General features: G+C 37.9%; 1 protein-coding gene across 1 annotated transcript in view; it reads right to left on the bottom strand.

The window, feature by feature from the left end:
- The window catches only part of nbeab (neurobeachin b), a 333,968-nt gene that overhangs the window by 21,393 nt on the left and 290,108 nt on the right, over nucleotides 1-22,467 (bottom strand). Inside the window, exons 46-48 of the mRNA XM_041798435.1 lie at nucleotides 10,378-10,518; nucleotides 9,193-9,312; nucleotides 2,882-3,034 (exon numbers count right to left, since the gene is read on the bottom strand). Coding sequence (XP_041654369.1) covers nucleotides 2,882-3,034; nucleotides 9,193-9,312; nucleotides 10,378-10,518 — 414 coding nt within the window. The remainder of the gene's footprint in view (nucleotides 1-2,881; nucleotides 3,035-9,192; nucleotides 9,313-10,377; nucleotides 10,519-22,467) is intronic.

Here is a 22,467-nt window from a genome sequence, read left to right as displayed (position 1 = left end):
TTCATGGTGCAACGGTAGCCAGGAATACTGACTGACCAGTGCCTGGACCTTCTAGACAAAGGGGGCCTTAATACTGCAATCACTTGTTATAACTTCAGTATACTCAGGTGATCCCCATTTCACTAACTGTGAGACTACTAGCACAAATAGGCTGGCCCACTGTTGAATTAGGTCAGTCACTTCAAAGGGGGTGAACTTCTATGCAGTCACGTATTTTACTTTAAATATTCATATTTAGTTGACATTATTTGAAGAAATCTGTTTTCACTTTGACATTTAAGAGTGTTTTATGTCAGAAAAAAAGCCAAATTATATTGATCATGATTGATGTATAAAATCAATTAAAGTGTAAAACATCCAATTTCAAAAGCTACTTAAAAAGTACAAGTACAGAAAAAAACACTGAATTTCAGTAATGTGAGAAAATGTAATAAGTTTCTTTCCACCCCTGGGTGCCATAGTGCCATTTTTTATTTTTAATAATCTGAATGTGGCTGTGTTAAAAAAAAAAAATCACACAGGATTTGTGCACAAAATGCATCATTTCTTGACATGCCATGCCATTCATCATGCAGCTATTGTATGAAATTCTGCCTCCCTTTCATTAGCTTCAGTGGGAAGCAGAACTGTTCAGTTTCTGCAGTAAGTGATTCCAGATTAAATGTAGAACAGAGTTCATTTTCAGCAAGAGACGGGTTGGATCTCTGTTTCAGTTTCTGTGATACTCCTAAAAACCTGCTGGGACTTACAGACCACATGTTGATAGGCTGTCCATATAAAATACACACACAGACATTCATACACATGCAGACACAAAAGGCTCTGCGTGCTGCCAGAGTGATGAGGCCCGGCATTAGAGAGGGTAACACTATAGGGCAAGCTTGCCCTCAGTCCTGTCCTTCAGTGACATCACTGGAGTCAGGGGTACAGTGTTAGTATTGAGCGGTGCACCTTATTAGATGCTTCATGAATAAGACAAGGAGACTTCTCTGCACGGGAAGGTTACAAGCCAGTGCAGGATATGGATTTGTTAACTGCTGACAGGGAGGCAAAAATGAAAGTATAAAGAATAGATTTGAAAAAGCACATTTTAATTATAACCACACTGTAGCAGATTTCTAGTCTTGTATTTACAAGCTGTGGTGTTTTAAAAAACAAAATTACAACACATATCTCAAAGGCATCATCCCTCTGTTCTACAGTATGTTGCTATAAACTTATTAATGAAAAGGATGAGAGGAACACACTGTATAGTAATATCAGGAGATTCATTGATTGTAAAATCAAAGGTTGACCCAATGGTCATTTAAAATAATCTAGCTAACTGCAGATAACCAGATACCAATATGTTATTTTCAAGGCTTATTTTGTTGTAAGACTCAAACAATGTCAATGTTTTTTTCTCATGTTTGTCAATGAAAACAGAACAGTATGCTTATTGAGCAGACTCCCTCTGCTATATTTAAATATCTCTTCTTTAATGTAGTAGTTAGGTGTACTGAAAGCCAGCATTAAATTAATTTAGCCCAACAGAGGATCAGTGAATCCCCAGTCAAAGTCAATGGAATCAAATGCTTCTATAAATGGAATAACTAATACATTATAGTTTCTGTTTTTTGGTTAAATGTATTAAAAAAAAAAAACATTACAAATGCATGAACATTTGTCATTTCTAGAAGTGTCAATACTATGACCTTAAAAGACAAAGAACTAAATAAGGTTTCATCAAATGCAGAAATATTGGTTATAACATTATATAGAGATTTATATTATGTTTAAATTTTGCTAACATTTAAACTTGTAAAAAATATTTTGCCCTTGTCAATAAATAAAAACTATACATATACTGTATACATTTGATATCAATACAGTGCATTCAAAAAGTATTCAGACCCCCATCAGTTTTTTATAATAAAAATACTAAAATTCATTCATCTACACTCAGTAGCCCATAACGACAAAGTGAAAACAGAATTTTAGAAATGTTTTCAAATCCATTAAAAATAAAAAATTGAAATATCACATTGACATAACTATTCAGACCCTCACTGGATCTTTGTTGAGATGTTTCTACACCATGACTGGAGCCCACCTGTGGTAAAATAAATTGATTGGACATGATTTGGAAAGGCACATGCCTCTCTGTAGAAGGCCTCACAACTGACAATGTATATCAGAACAAAAACCAAGCAATGAGGTCAAAGGAACTGCCTGCAGACCTCAGAGACAGGATTGCTGCAATGCACAGATCTGACAAAGGTTAAAAAAATGATTTTGCAGAGAAGGATCCCAAGAGCACAATGGCCTCCATAATACTCAAATGGGAGAAGCTTGGCACTTGGGGAGAAGAGTCTTAGTAAGAGAGGGGACCAAGAACCTGATGGTCACCCTGACTGAGCTCTAGAGATCCTGTGTGGAGATGGGACAAAGTTCCAGAAGGACAACCATCACTGCAGCCCTCCACTGATCTGGGCTTTATGGAGGAGTGGCTAGACAGAAGCCTTTCCTTAGTGCAAAACACTAGAAATCCCACTTTGATTTCATGTGAAGGTTTTTGCGAGCCCCAAGAGGGCTCAATGAGATATTTCATATTTTTAAATTTTCATTAATTTTCAAAAAAATTCTAAAATTCTGTGTTCACTTTGTCATGATGAGGTACTGAGTGTAGATTAATGAGAATAAAAATATTTTTTTCTACTGTAATATCAGGCTGCAACATAAAAAAATTTCAAAAACTGAAGGGGGTCTGATTACTTTCTAAATGCACTGTATGGTACAACTGTGGTCACCTGGAAAAGGGAAGGGGGGAAGGACTCTGTCTACCAGTAAGCATGCAAAGGTGATGCATTATTTGTTGATGTATTAAAAACCAAAACCTTACCATCCTGTTTATCCTAACAAGGTCTTCAGGTGTTTTGGCCCAGGCTGGCAGGTCCACATCACAGACCATGGTCCTGTCCTCCCTCATCCCCAGATGATACCCATTGCTGTTGACAAACATCTCTGGGAGGTAGTAGAACTCAGGAATCAGTTCCTGTGGTTGAAACAAACAGAGATGTCCATGTTTTATAACTTGCATTTCACCATTTCATCACCAAATAATTCAGCAGAGAACTAGAAACAAATGTATGAGGACAACGTGGAAAAAAAAACTGAGAAAAAAGGTTCTGTATTCCGCTGAGATGAAGTGAGAATTTAGGGGGAAAGGTAACACAAACAAACTACACAGCAGGCCCCGAGAAGGCGGTGAGAGGTGCTCGTCCAGTTATTCCAGGCAGAGGTGTTAGGTGTGTTAAATGAAACTGGAACTGTGTTGGGTTTTTCTGCCTGGTCTCTGGGCTCTTGTGATGAGGTCAGGACCTCGCAGTGGAGAGGAAGTCAGCACTGTAAAGGAGCCCCTACATAAAGACTGGTGTGAGTCCATACTCTGGAGAGGAGAACAAATATTTACCCCAGTCTGAGACAAGACTACTCCAAAGCTTTTCCTCTGCGTCTAATGACCATCAGATGCTTTTTTAACAAATTAGCTTGAAGACTGTATACTTTACATTGCTGATAAACATTTTTCAATGATTATTTAGCAATTTTAGACTTTATTTTCCAAGTTTCCATTTACATATCTCTAACATCTAGTTGAAAAGACAAACTGTTTTGGCGCCTTTATTTTTGTATGTTACATAAATATTCTGGTAAAATTCTGATTAAACTTTTGTGTTTGTTTACTATTTGCCCTGTGAGTTTCTGAACATAGCCTATGAACTTTCAGCAGCTGACTCTGAAATCTAAATTCAACATATATAAGCAAGAACATTTAGCAGCATTTAAAAATTAATCTTAACATTGAGAAAAATGCAGGGAAAAAGAAATGTTGGTTCCCTGAATGGAAAACAACATTTAAGGCTCTTTAAAGGAATTACTTGCAAAATAAATGGCTATTTGTATATTCTTTGATTCTGTTGCCCCCACACTGATCCCTGATCCTCCTGATCATACAGCTAAGAGAGGATGAGTGAGTCAAGCCTCTGCACAATGAGGCATATGCACACAAGGAATGTAGATCCTCGGCTCTGTCCTCATTAGAAAACGCACACACACAAGACGAGTTAAATGTGGCTGTCTGCCTCTAAGCCAGAGATTTAACTCCTTGTATTGGGCTTGTTTTATGAATGCAGTGTTTGTCAGATTCAGTGGTAATGTGGACTTTTATATTGCCTGTGGGATACATTATGTGCAGAGCTTTTAGGCACCTATAAATCACTGGGTTTTGAGAGAGCAAGCTAGCATGGCGCAGTACAGGCCAATAACACCGCTGGTCTGCTGTTGGTCACATTTCACCCTCAGCATACGACAGGGAAAGGAGTAGACATTCCTCTCCGTTTCCCTCAGTCTCTCTCTCACACACAGACACGTACTTTTCCTCCACTTTTTGTCTGTAAACTTCCTGCCGTAACTCACCGCCAAGCCGTTAAAACTGCCAGCTCTGTTTTCAAGCCACCCTCCCATGGCAGCCATTAATTCTGCAACAGCATCGTAATGGGCTAACAAGTCAATCACACAAGCCTCCATTGCTTTACACTGTGTCACCTTAATGACATGTTCGTCAAAATCTGTCACCGGTGGAGTGCTGCTGGATTCCTTCAGACAGCATGGTGGCAGTTCTTGAGTGTGTGTGAGATGTGTGTGTGCCCACTGCCTCCACAAAAAGTCTGCTTCTGTCTGCCCATGGTAGCTATGCCAGCTTTACATCTTTCGGTGTGCACAGAGAAATAAATGAGAGGTATGGATGCACAACAATGACGGGGTGGTCGGTGAGGTGAGGGTTTGGTCGGTGCAGGATTGTTTCCATTTGACTTGCTCTTTTAGGAGGTCATCCCCATCAGGGGTTCAGCCTCCTTCGCTCTTGTCGTCATTACTGCTGGAGGGGGCCGGGGTTAATGAAGGAGAGACCCTGGTAAAAACAAGCTGGCTTTTAATCAGAGGCATGATGGCCCACTCGGTGTACTGGGCCGAAGCTGACCTTAACCCCTGACTCTCCGCTCAGTCTCAGTCGCTACATGGTGTCTGTATAGAGCATTTGTGTGTCTGTCAATGTTTGGCTGCCTTCTGGCATGCATGAATACCTATGTTTTCACTGCATTCAAATTTAGGATTTAGGATGTTTGTTAAAAATGATAAATAAAGAACACAAGATAAAAAAAGAAAGAATGCAGAGGCTACAAGCAGCCTGTGTTTGTATTAGTAATATGGTTTGAAAAAGGGATGATTGCTATAGGAGTTTTGAATATTTCCAATATGTAGACATTTCCAAACTCATAGCCAATACCAGGGCTGTCAGCATTGAATCATCAATCATCATACAGATAGGGTTCAGTGCATTCATTTTTCAAATCACATTTATCACACGCTTTTTTGTCACTTTCAACACACTTTGGTGAAGCAACTACAAAATCTCCCTGCAGCCACTATGATGTAAAATAAGTAAACAATTTAACAAAATCAGTCTTTATTAACTTTTAAATCAATTAAACACTATCAATTGCATATCTGTAAGGACTGCATAGCACTTGAACTTATAGACAGTTGTGTGATGACGCCAGATGCAGATAATTGGCATGCATTTTTAAATGGCATTTTCTTTACTTCTGACTGATTAATCTAAAATTGCCAAAATTTTACAAAAGATAAGTCTGCCACTGCACCTCAATGTCTCATTTCACTTTAAAATACTCATAGACAGCTCAGTGAACTAAAAGTTAACTGAGCTTAAAGTCAATTAAACCTCATCTTATTAAACATTTAACTTTTTACCATTTCCTTATTTTCCTTTTCAAACCACAACAACGTCCTTTTCTGTGATAAAGTAAGAGTTTCTTTTTTTCCCTCAAAATAAAAGCAGAAATAGGGAGCCAGTTACCTTCGGATGGTACAAGAATCCAATATGAAACAAAACTAAACAAAAAGTAAATTAATCCTGATTATCTACAGAAACCCTGAGAATCATCCTAATTAGAAATTTTGATTGTTTGCTGATATTGATGTACAACTTTTCTATCATTTCATATCATTGCATTTGTTTATCCTGATGTGAGCCAAATAAATTTTTGAAGTTTTGGGGAATAGATGGTCTTATGGTTAGGACATGCCCCATGTACACCGGTGGCCTGGGTCACTGGCCTGTGGCTCCTGTTCCTGCATGTCATTCCCCTCTCTCTTATCCCTGTTTCTGACTCTATCCACTGTCCTTTCTCTGACATTAAAGGCATAAAAAGACCAAATATCTATTTAAAAAAAGTGAACTACAGTTTCCATTTTGGCAGCTATTTTTAATTTTAGTCTTAGATTTAAGATCAAAATGTTCATTATCTTTCGTTTCACTTGAGTCATTTCTACCCCTTAAAGTTTTATTCTAGTTTAAGTCTACTTTAAGTCTAGTTTTAGTCAACGAAAACTCAAAAACAGCTAAGTCAAGTCTTAGGCCATCAAAAGTGATAACATTTTAGTCTTTACCTTTGGTCAAAACATTTATTCTCTTTGCATGAATCTGGTGCTAAATCATACTAGTGTGTTCCATGCACTGTGCCAAATTTGGGATCCCTGCTTTCTACAGCTGAGAGGCAGATGGACTACAGAAATGTTGTGTTTTGATGGATTTACCCACAGTGAAGAATTACTGATTTTGAATTAAATGTCCAACAAAAACTAATTCACATTTAGTCTCATTTTATTTACCTTGATGAATACTAAACCTACTTTGTGTCAGGGTTTTAGTCATCAAAGATCATTTTTATTAGTCTTGGTCTTGTATTTCACATGGAAAAATAGGTTGTGGAAAAACATTTTTAGTCATAGTTTTAGTCAATCAAACATTGGTGAAATGTTCATGTTTAGTCCTCCATAATTTGGACTTTGAAAGGCTACCTTTTCAGAACTTTTGTAGGCTGTATCAGCTTAAGCTAAGCAGTCTGCTTATCATTAATGTAAAATGCAACCTTTCCCCTCAATAACAAAATGTCTCTCCTGTACTAGAACTTACCTGTTATCAAAATCAATTCAGGTAATTCTACAGTCAGTTTGCAAAGAGGTTAAATCATGGCAAAATGCTTGAAATAAAACAAAAAAAGGCATTCTTACCAAGAGAGAAGGATAAGAATGAGAGAGAATTCAACTTTTTGCTGCATAAACTTATTTCTACATTGTGCTGATATTTATAATATATGGGCTGTAAATACAGATATTTTCATACAATGCCAATACTGATAGTTCACTTTTTAAGCTATTATATGTCAATACCAATATCATGCTTAATATTGATAATCCTTAACTGAAAACATTACTAAGAAGACCTAGATGATGCACTGCAAGTGAGATGTTTGTAACTGCATGAGTTAATAGTCTGTACACTGTCTTAATAGTCATGAATAATAATAATTCCTTGAAAACTTGATGAAATTTAATTTTATCTGTGTCAAAAAATGCACACGTTTTGAAAATGAAAAAGCATTTCTGTTATTGCCCTTGATTTTCAAATTAGACTTTTCATTTTAATTTTGTGCACTATATGCGTCCATAGAACTGAATTAAAAGCAATATTTAGCAGCTGAATTAAAAATTGGAAGTAGGGCTGAGCAGTTAATCGAAGATTAGATTAAATCCCAATATGGCCTGTTGCAATTGCTAAATCGCAGAAGGTTCAATATTTCTTTAACCTTAAATGTGTATCACAATAAAAGTTTGAAACTTTTTTGCTGCAGAGATATAATGATCTATACATCATGCAATCATTCAAGATTTATTCTGTTAGAATAGTTTACAATAACTCCTGATTCACTCATTTTTGTACATTTTTCTCAATCAGCATGAGAATGACATCAAAATGATTACTCCCTCCAATAAAACAATTCATACTGAATTATGAATGAGTCAAAATTATCACAATTATGTATTTTTTCAGAATTATTCATCCCAGTTTAATCTATCTAATAATGTTGTGGTGACAACACAGATTGATTTATTGCTCATGTTTGCTGAAAAATACATAAGATGAGGAAGTAAAAAAAAAGTGTGTATTAAATCACAATTGTAATGTTCGGGAGGGGTTGCAATTACAATATTTTCAGCCCTATTTGGAAGTAATGCAGTAAAAAAATGATAAAAAGAAGATTACAAGATTACAATAAAAATCTAACTGTTTTTATGGTGACACTGCACCACAGTCCACCCATATTGTACCATATGTAAACCAAACAAGCTCTTGCATAATATTTTCTTGCTTCTAATACATAATTGAATACTGTTAGTAATCCAGTATTGTCCTGCACAGTAGTCCCTCCCTTAATAGAAAAGTGGTCATCTTATGTGTGTAAAAACAAATGCATGCAGACATACAAGCAGTTGAGAGTAGACTGTATTTGTTAACAGGGTGGCGTTTGACTATTCAGCTGTTCTCTGGCTGGCTGCTTTCTGCCTCTGCCTCACATAGATCGTTGGCTGCTCTCCCTCAGATCCTGGCAAGTAAAAGCCCTGTCCGTACATAAAAGACTACATTTTAAATAGCTTTTGTCATTAATGCTTTATTAATTGCCTGGGGCAACACTACCCGATGCAGGGTGTGCTAGAAATATATGACACTTTGAGGTCAGTGCATATTCCTGCTGCGTGTTATGCAGTGGGCAAAATGGAGGCGAATCAGCAGGGTTCAGCATTTTCAACAAACTGCTCTGTGGATTTGCAGAGGGAGGGCTTTGTCTTTCTCTCAGACACAGCCTTTGTTCAAACTCATGAGTGGTTGCATGTAAAGATACATCAGTCTATCACAGTGATAGTTTTCTACATGGAAAATATCAAATGTGCATTTATAATTGCTCAGGGTATTTCTGAATACTACGGCTCTCTTTGAGTCAGTATTTGAATGAGGCATTTATTATTAATGGTATATATTTTGCAGACTGTTGAGGCTATGGCTAGAGGAGGGGAACTGAGCGACTTAGAGACTTGTTATTGATACGGTTATATTGCCTGTATTATAGCTTGACTGTAAGGTATGGTTTAAGATTTGCAGTGGGATTTTTTCCGATAAGATTTCTTAGGCCTAAACGTCAACAACAAAAGCTTCATGTATCCTTAAAGGACACAAACAGATAAAAGACACAGATCACATATTAAACATCTATTTGCCTTTGCTGTGATCCTCACCTTGACTTCAGATGTATCCCTCTGACAGTTCCTCCATGAGCGGGCAATGCTTGAAAAGGTGCGGTCAGGATGGTCGAATTTGTTGTTATTGGAAGCAAGGAAGAACGTGGTGAATGGCTCCTGCAGAGAAACCAAATAAGGCATTACAAAGGCCAAAGATTTCAACCCAAATTAATAGTCATCATTGCCTGCCTAATTATCTGCCTTATTATTGCTGGATATAATAACAATCCCAGTGCTCTTTTGAAATTACAGGATCACCATGTGATTTATTAATATTCCTGAGGATATTCTGAATAATCTGCTCTTTCCATTGTTATGTTCTGCAGTAGACATGGGGATCTCTGTGGAGACCAGTCACTCATGTATCCCAGCCTGGGGGAGAATTAATTAGTGTTCTTCCTGAGTACAGCAAGCCATAATGATAATTGGCTAAAATTTGGGTTTCTCAGCCTACGATGGTGACCACCGCCGTTTGGAGCGGATGGATCACTCACCAGCGGAAGAAAGGGATTGTGGGAACAAACCCACGGAGGACAATCTAACTGCTGTCAAGAGAGCTCCCTTAGTTCATCACCCCCTCTCTACTAATGATGGGGGAGGAGGAGACATACAGTTCAAGCTCTAGAGGAATCTCTGTCAAATTAATAAGCCGACTTCAAAATCAAATGGACATCAACTCAAAGAAGCCGTGCAGGTTACAAGGGTCCGTTTTGTGGGAAACAGATTGGGAGAGAGCTCATGTGTTTCCCCCTTCTCTTCCAGAGTAAATGAGGACAGTGCTCAGTAACCTTGATGGACATGTCTCCAGCGCTCACTGGGTTGCCTGAAACACATAAACCTGTCACAGCAGCCTCTGTAAATCATTACCCAGCCACTCTTTATTTAGTTCACATATGCCGGTTTACTGGCCTGTGAAATGTGTTTTCTGAGCGCCATTGGTCTAACTCAGGCCCAATCAAATTGAGATGTCGAGCTGTTTCCTGTGCAGAAGCCGACAGACCTCAAAGTAACAGCGTCATCAAGTCTGACAAGTGACAATCAACTAATGCATAGCCAAAAATGAAAAGCTGTCTAAGGATGTGGGTTTGACTCCATCCTTATTCAGATGCTTGACTAATTCGAGGATTTGAAACGTAGTACAATCATGGCTGTGAAGGCAGTCGATGGAGTGATTTTACTCACTATTCTGACAAGCCAGTGCAGAGAGGAGGCCGCTGTGGAGTAGTGAGAGTTGTAATGACATGGTGGTGTCTGGTCGTCTTCCCAGTTCTCATAGTGATCAGCGTAGAAAGCTGCACGCTTTGGATTTAGAGCACCAATGGGCTGGAGAGAAAACAAGAAATAAGAAGTTCAGGTTATGCAACAACAGTGTTACTCTTTGTAAGGGCACTTTAGGTAGAAGTTACCCTGAAGAAACACCACAAGTAAATGGTAAATGGTAGATAAACATGAACTTGAATAGTGCTTTATTAGTCGTCTGACAACTCAAAGTGCTTTAACACCACAGGTCACTATTACCTAACCTGGCATGCTAGATGGATGTGTTTCACACATCCATCTGGAAAACCACTCATAGACAGCGATTGGGAAAGGGCAGAGCCTTTGAAAAAAAACTCTGAGGGTAGTTGGATGAACGTTCTGTCTGTCACATCTTTACGGGCCAAAACATGTGACATAGCCGCTACCGAGCTGCGCCCATACCGAAGGAGTAAACTCCATACAGACCTGCATGACGTGAACCATGGCGACTGTAGACATGTCAATACACAACTTTTGTTGTTTTTGAAAAGAAAACAACTCACTGCTGTTCTTTGTTCTTCTTTTAACTAAGAAATGTTGTCAAGTTCTGATAAAACTGCTGCTTTAGCAGCATCCATGCTAATGTCTTCCGCCGTATTTGCACCGGCCTCTTGTTGCTGCTTGCTTACGTCACGACTCAGCTGCACCCTTAAGTACTGCCCCTCGGCACTGATTGGTCCTGTCACTTTTTTAACTAGGCCCAAACGCTTCAGACGGGAGCATTGGCAGATGGATACACCAGTGAGAAACACGGAAACGGGCGTATCCATCTGCTTTGCAAGGTTAACTATTACCCATTCACAACCAGTCACTCCACATCCACACACTGATGCTCAAGGCTGCTGTATAGAGTAGCCATCATTAGCTAATCCCATTTCTACACCAGTAATTTATTATTATATTGAGGTTAAGTGTCTTGCTAATAAAGGACACAGCAACATATGATTTGAGGAGCTTAGGACTGAACAAATGGCCTTCTGGTTTTAAGACAACCAACTCTATCACTCTATCATCTGAGCCAGAAGTCCCCCAAGATGGCATACACTCTGCTTGTGCTAAGTTCCACCGTCTTTCCCCTGGGGTCTTTTTTTTTAATTGTCTCTTCACTCTTCACCTTGTCATCCAAAGAAAGGTATCAGTATGTGTTCAGAAGGCAAAGGCAAACTTCAACTAAGGCACATAATGGTTTTACCACTTTGATGTGTAAAGAGAATATATGCCTCAAAAATATTCTGCTGTCTTAGTTTTTAAAGTGTATTCAGAAAATATTCAGATCGCCTCACTTTTTTCATTTTTTAAGCTGCAGCCTTGCAGTTGTTTAAATTCAAGCCTGCCTGGAATCGGCAAAAAACTCCACATGAAGGCCAAGTTGGCTTTTCTCTCTGCCATAAGTCCAGGTCAGAGGAGGATTGCTGTGATGGTTGTCCTCCTGGAACTTTGTCTCATCTCCACACAAGATCTCTGGAGCTCAGTCAGAATCACCATCGGGTGACAATCCCCCCCCCCCCCCCGTTCTGTTCTGTTCGATGACCATCTCTTGGACGAGTCTAAGTTGAGCCAAACTTCTTCAAGTTAAAAATTACAAAGGCCACTGAGCTCTTGGAAATTTTCAGTGCAGAATAATCTTTTTGTAGCTGTCTTCAGGTCTGTGCATTCCAACAATCCTGTCAATCAAGGTGTAGAAACATCTCAGCAAAGATGAGGAGAAATAGGAAGAACCTGAGCTCAATTTCAAGTGATTTTGCAATGGGGTCTGAATACTTATGTTAGTATATTTCAGGGGCTTTGATCTATTGCAAAGAGATTCTCAATTATCACTTTGTCATTATGGGGTACTGAGTGTAGATGAATAGGAGAAGATACTTATTTTCCTTATTATAGCATCAGGCAGCCACAAAAGAAAATTGAAAAAAGAATATTCAGAATATTCCCTGAATGCCCCGTATGTTTGTTTAATGACTTCAAATGTAAAAGGTCATCAATTTTGGTAAACTTGATAACCACAGAGGACATTTTTAATGATAAAATCCTCAAATTTAATTTTCAGATTTAATGATAAATCAGGGAAAAAAGACCATACAAAAAGACCATAAAATAACTAAAACAATCAGAACAGATGTTAATATAAAATAAATATGATAATTACAATTTCAGTACTATGGAAAAAGTAGGAAGCATTACAACTATCCAAATTTTGTGATTAATCATATGTACAAGGCCCACTATATTACAAAAAAACCCAAATTAACTAATTCAAGGATCAACACAAGAGTTATGTTGATGTTAATCCAAGTGAAGCATGTCTTTGTATGAACTTTGAAGAACATCTCTTTAAATCTCAATACACCTGCAGCAAACCAAAAATGTCTCTGCCAGTTGCTCAAGAACATAATCACAAGCAGCCAAAAATAGATATGAGTGAAATGTAGAGAAAAAAAATGAAGTAAAAATTCAAAAAAGTAATAATGGTAGTATCATAGTCAAAACCAGTTAGAGGCCACAGCCATGTTACAAACCTTGTCTTAACTGCTGACGTCTATAAAAAATTCTGATATGGAACCAAAACTACAAGCTGTCGGTGAACACAGAAAATCAGTGTATCTGAAGAGTTTAGCAGTTGTATGTCCTGGCAGAACTTCAATAATATAGAAAAGGACAAGTCTTAACCAACTTCAATTGTTTAAAATCTATACAGTAAATAAGCCTTTTTGAGAACTTTAAAATCAATGTAGGAGGAGCTTCTTTCTTTGACCTTCATGCCTATTGATTACCTGCCTGACTGAAAAAGACACACAAGACTGAAAAAAGTGTCATGAAGTATCATTAAGTCAACAAAAATTATGTGTTTGTATCTTTGCATGAAAAGCTGCTGGCTTTTACTGCAAGCATTCCATAATTCAGAAATAACATTAATTGACACACGACAGAGGTTAATGGTTGTGTATTTAATAATTGGAAATAAGTAAAATTTAACAACTAGTCTTTGTATTATTACTGTAACATTTCAGATCTCATGCTCTCTAAAAATGTCTTCACTTTAAGTTGAGGCTAAGTTTTCTGACTTCATCTTGTATGAATCATGATTGCTTATCTATTGAGGAAGTCATACACAAAAGGTAGGGTTTTTTTTAATCCAGGTCAGATTTTTACAATCGTATTAACATATGTCAGACATCAAAGCATTAACAGAGAATTCATATTTCATATGGGTCTTACTTGTGCTAATCTTTGGACAGATCAACTCTTGACTTTACATTACTGTGTGTACGGTAGCAAGAGCCCAAAAACATATGGAGTTTCTGTGTAGTGATGCTGATATTTTGCTGCTAAAGTCTAGCAGCATGTAGTGAGGCATGTGAATTTAATGGCTTCATGGAAGGAAGGCAAAATCAGGCAATGACAGGACAGAACTTCTACTTGGTCTGAAAGTTTAGCTCCTTGTGTTGGGTTGGTTGTTAGAACACAATTGAGTATAATTAATAAAGATAGACTTGTAGAGTCTTAGTAGTCCTCTGTTAGGCTACATGTGGTGAAGTGACCAGAGAAGCTGGGGGAGAGTTCATGGCAGACAAGGAGCTTTACTCTGGGATTTGTCTGTCAGACACCATTATTCTCCTGAACCCTAAAAAGTTCCTGTTGGGCTGTCTTCTGTCTGAAATTTACAGGGTACGGTGGCATGGGGGAGCAGGATGGCGCACTGAGAATGGAGGGAGGAGATATGTGTGTCTGCTGCTAAATGTTGTGGCTAATCCATGTGGATTAACCCGGCTGACCTGATTTACACCCAACACACCCACCAAGCCATACTTTACTCAGCACTGCTACTCCAGTCTGTTAATAGCCCGTCTGAGCTACTGGGCTCTGCTGCTGATGGGACTTACTTGGACTTAAAGGAAATGCTGCAATCATATAATGTAACACACTATAATTTCAAATTAGTAAAGATAAATGAAATTCAGTTTTTTGAAAGTCTGAAAAACTGGACAAAATCAACAAGCATTTGTTGCAAAAAACTTTTCAACATGGAATTATATAGATTCTCAAGTTATTAGAAAACCACATGAAAAACACTAATAAATATTAGGTTCAATGATATTGTTCTACTATAAATAAAGAAAAAGATATTTGCATTGAATCCTAAACAAGCAAAAGAAAAAGAGTCACGACTGGAAATGTTGAAAAATTATAAATACATCTATTTGTTAATCTAAATGTGAAAAACTACTGCTTCATTATGAAAAAAATGGTTGTAAAAGTACATAACTGGTGGCTTTATTTGGCATCACTCCCATCATTCCATAGTTAGTCAAAACCTCAAATGTATGGTCCTTTATTTAACTGCAGCCTCAGTAATTATTTCAATATTTTACTGACACCACGACTTTTTCTCCCTTTGGGGGCTCTTTTGTTTTTTATGTGTTTTTAGAGCAACAAAATTACTCCCATTAAACATAAATTTAGTGGTGAATAAATTGCTTTCTCTGCCCTTTCAATCACCCTGTCCAATATGAAAGCCTTGGAGGCATATTGGCAGTCAATATTAATATACTCAGTCCCTCTGAATCGGTTACAAAGGGGGAAGGGAGCCTGGTAATGCAATCAATTGCATTTTTCTTTTTACCTGAAAGCTGAACCTCAAAGGTCGTAAAGCACTCAATTCAAAAATGTCTAAAAAATAAGCCATTAATTCTAACTTTATTAAAGTAACACTGTAACTCTTTTGGTATTTGTATGCACAGACAGACAGACCCTTGTTCATATTAAAGATTATGGTCATATGTGTGTGTGGCACACTGCACATGCCTGAATTAAAATTAAATGCGGCCAGGTCTTTTTTTTCTGATTCTTCCACAACATTTAATGGCGGTCCACATCAGTGTTAGCACAATAGAATAGACTGAAGGAGAAGTTTATTGAGATCTGCATAGATTTACGGGGTGATAATAGCCCTGCATGTGACGTCCTGGCCCAGCTGGCTTGGGGTGCAAGCCACAAGACGTCTCGCACTCTGTAAAACTGCAGCTAAAGTAACTAATGCAGGCTAGGGTTTTCTAAGAGAATATGAAAGATATGTGACAGAAGGAGAGATAAACACAGACAGCAGTAGGTAATAGTAATGACTGTCAGAGAGAAACAAGTAAACAGCTCATGACGCAAGATGGTTTCAGAACCAGAGGCCACAAAAGGTTATTACTTTTTTGATCAGCCCATTTTAACATCATGGAACCAGAAGAAGATGGAAAACAAACTGTGTTATGTTATTATTGGCAATAAATGCGACATGGGAAATATTATTGTGCCTAACAGGATATTACAAACTAACATACTTTTATGTTTTGAAAAAAAAAACAAAACAAAAAAAAACCCATCTGACTCTGTTCCACTTCCTATAACCTTGTTACCTTAGCCTGGCATTAACTACATACTAAACGAAGCTCTGTGTTACTGTGTAACACAAAGACAGACTAAAACGTTATTTTCTAGGCAAAATGTTCAGCCATTCAGATGGCTAAACATAAATACAATAACTTATTTTCTATATTACATGTGATTAAATGAGGGACTGATGAAAGATATTTATATGGACTGTATGGTGAAACTTGCAACACTTCATCTGCTCCCCTCCTATCTTACCACTACAAGTGGCTGCATGTCTGTTTGTGTTCATTTGTACACCACACTGTTGCTCCAATTGTCCTTGATACCTCTCAGAAGAATTCTTAGGTGTACTTGTGTAAAACTGGTGCCATAAAAAAAAAATCATCATAAATATGTATAGATTTCTTATAAAATCCCTGTTGTGCACCTTTTGCTTCAGTTTGCCCCCCTCTACATTCCTCATTACATCACTTCCACTGCAAAACACATACACTCATGCTGCATTTCATTCACCCCGGATGTCTGGGCTGGGAATGATGTCACCCCTGAGTTGAATGCCTTTCATTTGCTACAAATTTGTAGCTGGAGGTACTGGAGGATGCTCTGACTTTCCAAGTTGGAATTCTAAGTTAGAGGTCCATTTTTGATGACATATCCGAGCGGTGACTCGGAATCAGTGTTAATTTGTCGACTGAAACTATGACTAAAAGTGTTTTTCGACAGCCTTTTTTTCCATGACAAAAACAAAAATAAGACAAACAAAAACAGATCTGTGATGACTAAAACTTACAAAAGTAAGTTTGGTTTTCGTCAAGATGACTAACACAAGACTAAAATGTAATTTAGTTTTTGTCTGACATTTTAAAATCCGTGATATTTCTCCACTGTGGGTAAATCCGTCAAAAAACAATGCATCTGTATCTATTCTGCCTCTCATCTGTAGAAAGCAGGGACCCCAGGTTTGGTAGGTCGATAGAACACACTACCATGACTTGGTACCAGATTCAGGCAAGAAAATAAATGCTTGGACTAAAAGTAAAGACTAAAATGGAACTTTTATAGACTAAAACTAGACTAAAATGTTTTGAGTATTCGTCCATTAAAACTAGATTAAAACTAAAAAGGATAGAAATGACTAAAATGTGACTAAAACTAAAATGCATTTCATTTAAAGACTTAAACCAAGACAAAAATTAAAAATAGCTGCCAAAATTTACATTGCTCAGAATTTCTGAGTTCCGAGATTAAGTGGAACGCACCATCACTCTGCCACTGTGCTGAAGAGGAAATGGCCTTTGCTCTCAAACACACACTAAAAGATGGTAACTACACCAAGCTCATGACTGGTTTTTCTCTAGATCTGAGAGAGGCTGTGGTAGAGCTAGAAAACAACTGGACTTTGTTGATACACGCCCATAGGGAAACATATTTGGCATGTCTGAATGTGATGATACACCTGCTCCATGATCCCTGATTAAAGTATGTTCTCTTTAAAGCACTTCTCCGTGCTCATGTTGAACAAGATAATACAGGAGTTGTGTCACATGTTGGTGTTACAAATCATGGTTTATTTGCTGTTATTTGTTGGTTGTAGTTGGCGGTGATGTGTAAACATGTTCAAATATGTTTCGTCTCTGTGCTGCCAAGCAGTGTGATTCTTTATTAAAAGTGCCACAAGAAAAGCGGGTGCTCTAAAACTATGTAAATAAGTCAAAAGGCACAGCTTTAATGCTCACCTTATTATATTGTAGGCCACAAACACACTGGTGCGCAGAGATGCTGAGCCATTATTCTGTTATTTGGGTAAAAACTCATCTTTCCATGCAAATAGACCTTATTGGATTAAGCAGACGAGGTTGGTAACAGCACAGGTTTAATAGAGTAAAGATTAGCCTACTGTCTGTGAGAGATGATGGAAGTGCGCTGCAGTTTTAATGACACAGGAACTTTCCAGAGATCAGAAAACATTTCCACCTCTGTATGACTTTAAAATTAAAGATTATAAATGATGTGTAAATAAGGTCGGTAACTAATGAATTACTTACTTAATTAAAACTTTATTATTACCATTCTTTTATCTAAATGCACTGTTATTCTGAATATTAAACATGGACTGTCAGAATCTGTGCGGAATGCGGGCAGGCATGAATGGCAAGCGCTGCAGGAGTGGGATTAAAAAAAGCGTCCCTCTCACGACTCTAGTTTATGTAATTTCTTCTCTAAACCTCCATTGGTTTTCTGCTGTGACCCTCCAGGTGGATTTCTTACCAGGTTCAGAGGGGTTTGCTCTGAGATGTGTACAAAAGTCTTTGCCTTTTTGCTCCCTTGACCTACAATATCTTGCACAAAACCCTACATCTAAAAAACAATCCCCACTCAATCTTTTTAAAGCCATGTTCAGAATCCGTTTCACTGAACAATGTGATTTCTTCATTTTGCTGGTTTTATTCCTCTTCCATACTTGTACACCTTCTTCTAATTGTAACTGGTGTGCTGACTTGACCAGATCTCCCTTGAGAAGGAGATCTTATACTTAAGGGACTACTTGGATAAATAAAGGTTAAATGAATAAACATAACTGAATGAGATTTGTGGCAGGTTGCTGCTGGGAATGGAGAATTGCTGAAAGCAGCACAACAGATTTTTTTGCATATCAAATATGCACCAAACCAAAATATCCTACATGAAAATTTTAAATTCTGAAATTAAACACAGAATTTAAATTGGAGATGATGTGCTTAGTATGTGCTTCTGTTGAAAATGAATGTTGGTCTGACAGGCTGCTTAATAAAAAATAAATACTCACTTGCATCGGCACACTGGAGGCCCCTAAGAACCTCTTTTTGTTGTTAGAATCACATTGTTTTCAAGTTTAAGTAAAGCTCTTCAACCCTTTATTCAACATATAATTACCTTTTCCTCTTACGTCTCATAAAGACAATGATGATGAAAACAACAGGTTGAGACAGCTCCAAACTTGCTCCTTTCTGAATTAATTTATTTTATAACACCCTGAACCAGTGAAAAATATCAACACAAATAAACAAAGAGTGATCAAACCAAGATTTGTTTTCATATTCAATCAGAGTCACTTGTGGTGCTGCACTCCAAAGATGCAGAAAATAAACATGGCTGTTTGAGAACTGATGTGCAGAGAGAGCTTTTATTTGTGGGCTTATATCTAAGGTAGCTTCCAAAGAGACACATATTGCATTCTGTATTTCAAAATAAATTACATTACAGTATGTTGCTATGGTGCTCTGTCAGTAGAAGTCCTAGTCGTTTTTGCTTGCCTCGTCGGGCTGCATGCAGCTCCGGTCTAATGCAATCAAAATGCTCAGACTCAAGATAAAGCAGATGTGCTCACAAACAGCCTGACTGGAGTGGAAGTGAGGGTGAGGAAGGCTTCATACTGGGGAGAACAAGTGGAGAGGAGGTTTTTTCTTTCTTTCTTTTTCACAGGAGCTAACCTCTATTTTTGTGACCAGGAGTCTGTCTTAGTTTTCCTCTGCAGATGCTTTAGGGAGGAGAAGAATACTCAAAATGTGTTCAAAAGGTAAATTAAGACATTATCAGGTTTGGCTGTAATGATATTTTTTTTCGTACCAAACTGTCATGATTCAGGGGTTACAGTTCAGTTCATTTAGTCACATGATGACTACGTCTGAATGGAGAAAAAAGGCAGTCATACTTGGTAGTTTTTACAGTGTGCAAATACTACTAGGTGGCAGTCACACTCGTAACTGTTTGCTAACAGCTATTAAACAAAAGAGGAAGAAGCAGGAAGAAAGGAGGAAGACAAGTTAGTAGCAAGAGCAGTGGAGATATGAACACCCATTGATTTCTTCTCCCTCTCCCAAGCTTATTCATGCTGATTTCAAAAAGCCTCTGGATATGAACGCAGAGAAGGTTGAAAACATGACTGATACCAATACATCTAAAGGCTAAACATGAATATAAGGAAGTATAGAACAAAAGCTACAAGTGTGCATTTAAGTGCTCTGCTCAGGCTCCATTACAGCGTAAGTAATTTTGTAGTTATTTTGCATGAATAACTACCATACCTATTTGGCTATTTACTAACAACTAATTGATGGAGTCACAGCAGACTCAATGAATGAGAAATATTATACACTGCTCTAAGATATATGCATTTTAATTTGCATTTTTACATTGTATCTATTTTATTATTACAAGGAGCTGTTATACTGTTCATTTCTGTTTTGTTTTTTATTTTGCATAATTTTTGTGTTCCTCTTTTGTTGTTTTATATTTCACAAGAGATATAACGATACTGTTGATAAAGCGGTATCGTGGTGACAAAAGCATAAAAGCAATAGCGTGACCCCAAAACTGATGCACAAAACAAATCATGACCTCTGTGAACTTTTACACTCCTATGAGGGTTATTCAACTATTAATGTAAAGCAGCGATTCCCAGATTGGGACAAGTAGCGATGGCCTGGGGCTTGCAAAAACATTGTGTATCATTTTGCAGTGCTAGCAAAGCATGGTAGGTTTGTGAGACAACTTTCTAAATGTGGGGCTAACAATGACCGACCTCAGACATCACAACTACAAAAACAAAATAAAATATGCCAAAAGTCCTATTTTGCTCAGTGATTCATCTGTTGGACGGCAGGTTTTAAAGAGAGAGAGATAAACTTCATCCTTTTACCACATCCTACCAGTGTGAGATTGATTTTTCAAAGTAAATTGGTGTATGTTAATAGGTTGATGTGTATGTTGGGGAGTGAGGGGGCTTGAAAATATTTCATCTGCCAAAGGATGCCTGCGGAAAAAAACAGGAGCCAATGCTGTAAGTAAAATGACTGCAAACACTAAAAGTTACAAAGGTTTGAAACTTGTCCTTACACAAATTTTAAGTGAGGTTTGAAAAGAAATTCTGCATAAAGTGTGTACTATTCTCTCAATGGCAGAGTTAACAGAATTATACCACATCTGCTTCATCAACCTTTTCATTCAATTAAATGAATTTCAATCACATCATTTAACAGCTATGAGGAAGATTAGCTTCCACCTACCTATCAACGACTGTCAATTCTTCACAAAATAATCGTTAGAATCTAATGAAACACTTCACTGCACGGATGTATCTGACACCCAAATATGCAGAACTCTGGCCCCAAGGCAAGTGTTCAATGCACTGTTCACAGCTGACTGAATGCCCAACCAGCAGGTAATTGTAGGTGTGTGCAGTAGGTTTGGGTGGCTGACTTCCAGCAGTTTCAACAATGCTGTCGATCAAATGGTAGTCATCTGTCACTGACAAACAGGTCTCAGGTATGACTCCAAACTGTGGGAAAGAAAGCCTCTTAAACTATGAAGTGCCAGCGTGAGATAATCTGAGAGAATTTTAGGAGTATTAATAATGCTTCAGTTCATATCATTGGGTTGCAATCAAAATTACGCTTTATCAGGTGTACGAACCTTGGAGTAATAACAGGATAATTTATCCTCATAACACTACAGCTCACTGAGCTCTGGAGTGACAGATGATATTACATGAGGAGATTTGATCTTTTCAACCGCAGGAAGAAAAATAAACATACAAATTAAACATTTATCAAAAGCTAAACATAGCTACTACTTTAAAGGAGCAGATGGATATGTGTATTTAAAGTGCATACTGTATGTGCAAAAAACTTTAGAAAAGCACTGACTTCAGATTTTTCACTCAGGCTGGCTTCACAATCTTAACCTGTCTGAAAAATATGGGAGAGTACAGACATAAGAACAGTTTCAACTGATTCTGATAAAGTCATCTTCAAAATGCACACACTTGACAATCCAGCCAGACCACGAGACCACACAGCTGCTGTTTGTAGTTACAAGTTTAAAGTGGTGATTCCAAAAGTATGAGATCTCACAGAAAACTTGTATAATCAAGCTTGACTTTAACAGAAAAACAAATATGGAGGATGATCAACCTCCACAGCTTTTTGTTGTGGCATGTGTACTGTTAAGCGTGAAAAACAAAACCAAAGGGAAAGAACACGGGTAAAATCCTGGCTAAGACAGAATGGTTGTGGTTCTGTTTGTGAGCTGTAAAGCGTGCAATGTCTGGTTGAATCCTCAACTTTGGGGTATTTTTCCCTTGTAAACTGTCAGAATGCATCTTATATCACCATGATAACAGCAGGAATTACTTTCTAATGCCCCCTCAAACCATAATAAAGGAAAATAAACAAGCAGGAAATATTCCAACCCACAGACCTCCAACTGACACAGATGGTGTTGCTGTTTGTGTATGTGGGATAGAGAGAGAGGTAGCAGAAGAGAGACAGAGAGACAGGATATGACTGGGTATGACCTTAACTCCAGCATGTCAGACTTTTTCAAAGAGAACTTCACAGATTTTTGTCACAGTGTGTCCTGACTTCACTCGTACAGTGTGAGCACTAGGGTCGTGCGCAATGGTCATGCATCTTAAGCGATTCAGTCGCACAGTGTAAGCTGACTTTCAGCCACCACTGACATAAAGTCAGCTTGAAATCACACAGTGTATGCCTGACTTTAGATAATTACAATTTAGATAACTGTGCAGCACAGAGCAGCAACAACAGACTCGAG

The sequence above is a fragment of the Cheilinus undulatus genome, linkage group 2 (assembly GCF_018320785.1).
Source record: "Cheilinus undulatus linkage group 2, ASM1832078v1, whole genome shotgun sequence".
NCBI classification, from domain to species: Eukaryota; Metazoa; Chordata; class Actinopteri; order Labriformes; family Labridae; genus Cheilinus; species Cheilinus undulatus.
Note: the sequence above shows the minus strand (reverse complement) of the source record. Positions and strands in the feature narration are given on the sequence as shown.